Below are 4,429 nucleotides of genomic sequence, written 5' to 3'. Positions count from 1 at the left end.
AGGAAGTAGTGGAGCTGGTGCACAGAGCCCATTACTGTGCCTATCAGTGTTGATTTGTGCTCTGTAATTGTTTTAATCCACCCACAGTTCCTTTCGCAAAGCCAGTCATCCCCTTCTGTACGACATCTATTGCACGTCTGTCCGTCCTGGACGAGGGATCCCTCCTCAGTTGCTCTTCCTGAGGTTTCTTCCCTTTTTTCCCCCGTTAAAGGGGTTTGTTTAGGGAGTTTTTCCTTATCCGCTGTGAGGGTCCTAAGGACAGAGGGATGTCGTATACTGTATAGCCCTGTGAGGCAAATTGTGATTCGAGTGAATCGTCACTGCAGCCGAGTGAATCAACTGCAATGACGATTCACTCTGCAATCATCTTAACAATCCAACATGCTTCAGCAGGTATCTCATCAAATTTGGGGAGAAATTAACAACATTTGGACCCAAGATTACAGGTTACAGGTTTCCCGGATGCTGTGCTCCAGAAATACTGCTGTGTAACTCTGTAACCCTGCTTTAAGTTTGTCTTTACAGGTGCATTTGTGACAAATCACCTTTAGAGTCAAACTTTTTAATTAGATAAATCAGTGAATGAATAAAAATAAATAAATAAATAAGTAAAAGAAAAACAACAGAAAAAAACCTTACTTACTAACAACTTGGCCGATAACCTTTCTTTTCATCCTCAATTAGGTATACCTATAGTTGACCTAGTCAAACTTTCAATACATAAAAAAATAAAAATAAAATAAAGAAAAACAAACAAAAAAACCTTCTTTGTCTTGATTCACTAAATCAAAAAAAGGAAAGAAAAAGAAAAAATATGTGTTGTGAGAAAATACAGAGGTAAGGTACTGGCATGTATCAGGGTTAACCCTTAGATGCACAAGTGACTGGACCCTACACTCTTCCATAAGTGGGTCAAAAATGACCCGTGTTAGAATCAATGTGTTTTTATGTCACTTTTGTCATTTTGGTTGGGAATAATAATTTGTATTATATTTTGTATTATATTGTGGTCCACACAAGAATAATTTCATGTTTGAAATATTTTTATTTTTCACTTTTTCAACATTATGAACATTTTTGAAATATTTTGAAAATTGAGAAAGAAAATTGCACAACAGCAATTGAACAATGTCAACATCCATTTTGTGTGAGTATGTATGAGAATTGAACAATGTCAACATCCATTTTGTGTGAGTATGTATGAGAGAGAGAGAGAGAGAGAGAGAGAATATGCATGTGTGTAACTGTCCAGACAGTTCCTCTCTCTTTTCTTGCCTTCTTGTCTCCTCACTATATGCAGTTGTGACAAAGTACCTGTTTCTGGCTGTGATCATTGCACACAGGTACATTGCATTTCCCACACTGACTGTTGACTTTATGATCTTTGTTGCTTGGGCAGATCTGACACCTCTTTCTCTTTGGTTGGCCCTGTCTGCTTCTTTCTTGTGGCTGAGTTGTGGCTTTTGTCACCCCACACCTTCCCATTGCTTCAATGATGGGGGTTCGCAGTTGGGGGCAACCTTCCAGTCGACGTCTCATGTGTGGTGTGACAAGCTCTTTTGAGAGCTCATTGAGGAAGAGCCGTCGTGCATTGGTGATACCACTCTTGAATTCAGGGTGCTGAGCAGTGAAAAAGGTGTAGGCATTCAGGGTGGCGATGTCAAGTATGTTGTACCACAGCACCATGGGCCACCTCTGTGTTTGACGCTTGCAGGTGTAGGTGCCAACCATCTGGTCCATGGTGTCTACACCTCCTTTGGTCTTGTTGTAGAATGTGATCACTTCTGGTTTTTTCTTCCTGCTACTTTCATCCACCACTTTGTCATGATGCATCATGCTCAGGAGCACAACAGCCATTCCTTTTTTTCTGACATAGCTGACCATGGTAAGGCTGCCATTGAAGCCAAACTCTGTGCTGTGAACCTCCCTGGACTTGGAAGCCTTCATCAGAGGAGGGATGCCTGGCTTGTTCTGTCGCAGAGTCCCCACAATCGTGAGATCCTTCTCCAGGAGATGCTGTGCAAGAGGCACACTGGTGAAAAAGTTGTCTGTGGTGATGTTGCGCCTTGTGTATCTGAATGTACTGCACAACTGCTGGACAATGTTTTCCCCCAGATTCTTCTGAACTTCTTCCCCTGGTTGTCTCCCCGTGTAAACCGTTCCATCTATTGCATAGGGGATGCGTGCATCACAAACCCAGAAGATCTTCAGACCATACTTGGCGGGCTTTTTTGGCATGTACTGTAGAAACTTGCACCTCCCCCTGAATGGCACAAGCTGTTCGTCTACAGTGACACAATCAGTGGGGATAAATCGCCGTCTGCAGTTGACCAGGAACAGGTCCCATATGTAACGGAAGGCTGCCATGTGGTCTGTTTCCAGTCGAACGGCTCTGGTCCTTTTGTCATCGAAGCGCAAGACACGGCGAATATCTTCAAATCGTCCAACAGCCATAGTGGCCTTGTACATGGGATTATGTAAAGGACTCCCAAACAGCTCACGGACTGATACATCCCAGTTCTTCTCACTTCCTGCAAGAAGGGTCAATCCAGTGAGGGCCATTAATTCATCTTTGTCAACATGTTTCCACTCTTTTCCTCTAGCTGTTGCTACTCTCCGTCCCTCCAAGTTTGTGCACTTCATCACCTCTTGGATGATATTATCAGTGATAAAGAGCTCCCATGCATCTTTTGGTGAGACAGTGGTGGTTAGCCCTGGTGCAGGCCCTGAGCGACTTCTCAGGATGTTGTGGTTTGGTGTTCTGCCCTGGGTGGGAGGTAACTCGCTCCAGTAAGAGCCCTTACGACTCATTCTGTTGGACGGAATTTGGACCTCACTTTCTTCCTCAGAGGACTCACTAGAGGAATCTTCTGTGTCCGCATGATCATGTTCAGTTGGATTCGGACGACCGACACCTCCACCTGGACAATAGTCTGGGTCCTCATCATCTGATATTTCAGATTCTGAGTCCAGTCCTGTCACTGCCTCTTCATCCAGCATCTTCAAAACCATTTCGGCTGTATACCTAGCAGCCATAACACTTTGGATAAGGAAACATAAAAGGAAGAGAATGTTTTAAATGACAAGCAAACCTATTGATCAATATCTTGCTATATAAATAAATGCAAACACGCATACACACACACACACACACACACACACACACACACACACACAGACACACACACAATACATACAGTAAAGTACGTCTGTCTGTCTGTCTATCTATCTATCTATCTATCTATCTATCTAATGATAGCCAGCTTAGTTAGCTAGCTAGTTTCACAAACTATAAAATAGGCAAATTTGATGATAGATGATGAGAAACACATACTCTTTCACACAATAGTCATGGATGACACACACACACACACACACACACACACACACACACACACACACAGTACATACAGTACTGTTAGCTAGTTTAGTTAGCTAGCTAGTTTTGCAAACTATAAAATAGGCAAATTTGATGATAGATGATGAGAAACACATACTCTTTCACATAATAGTCATGAATGACACACACACACACACACACACACTACATACAGTAATGTTCGTTAGCTTAGTTAGCTAGCTAGTGTTAATTTCTTGATACATGATAAGACATAACGTTACTCTTTCACACAGTAGTCATGAATGACATGCACACACATTTCTGAGGAAAAAAATGAAGGTAATACTTACATGTATCAGATCTTGCTGTGTAAAACAATCTTCTTAAGGGGTGACACTTATGATATAGTCTGTGTGGTCCACAAAATATAAGTTCCTGACAGTCACAGTTGATAAGAATCAAAGGTTCCCATGAAATTCCATAGGAAATGAATGCGGGTCATTTTTGACCCACTTATGGAAGTTTGGGGTAGTAATACAAAAACTAAAATTTCTTAAAATGTATAAAATGTAAGTTAAAAATTTAAATGGCATGATATCAGTAACTTGTTTTTTGAGGAATAGCTGGAATATGAAATGATGACAACTTTTCATTATATAGATATTGCAAGAAAACAACCTCACCGGGTCATTTTTGACCCACTTATGCATCTAAGGGTTAAGGGTTGTAAAGTGCGATACTTTAGGATAAAAGATGTGAAACTACAGTGAAGTATGTTTTTTTCGCTGAAACATAATAAACATAACGTGATGTAACAAAAGTCTGCAACCGAAATTACAGGTTTAACTGATGTTTTGCTATGTTGATGAAAGGGAGTCAGCTGATAGGTCACATGATTCTTTTCTCTGAAACCTATTGGTGAATCCTATCCAGGGCACTCTATTTAAACTCCTTTGACCTGCCTACTGTTGCTGCTTCCTCTGCAAGCTGTCTCCACACCAGCTCCTCCTTTTCATGCTGTGTTTGAGTTATCAATGTCATTTCTTTTTTGTCATCGATGCTGGCTCAGCAGGCGGGCAACAGCAGGAT

General features: G+C 41.4%; 1 protein-coding gene across 1 annotated transcript; it reads right to left on the bottom strand.

Moving 5' to 3' along the window:
- Positions 1–1,314: 1,314 nt before the first annotated feature.
- LOC126387261 (piggyBac transposable element-derived protein 4-like) lies at positions 1,315–3,012 on the bottom strand (the record flags this gene model as incomplete). The annotated part of the gene is made up of 1 exon (XM_050039799.1): positions 1,315–3,012. A coding segment is annotated over exon 1 (1,698 nt), but the record flags the coding sequence as incomplete, so codon positions are not given.
- Between the last annotated feature and the right edge of the window lie 1,417 nt (positions 3,013–4,429).

Source organism: Epinephelus moara, unplaced genomic scaffold (assembly GCF_006386435.1).
Source record: "Epinephelus moara isolate mb unplaced genomic scaffold, YSFRI_EMoa_1.0 scaffold3193, whole genome shotgun sequence".
Taxonomy (NCBI): Eukaryota; Metazoa; Chordata; class Actinopteri; order Perciformes; family Serranidae; genus Epinephelus; species Epinephelus moara.
The sequence above is the reverse complement of the archived record's forward strand: the minus strand, read 5'-3'. Positions and strand labels throughout refer to the sequence as shown.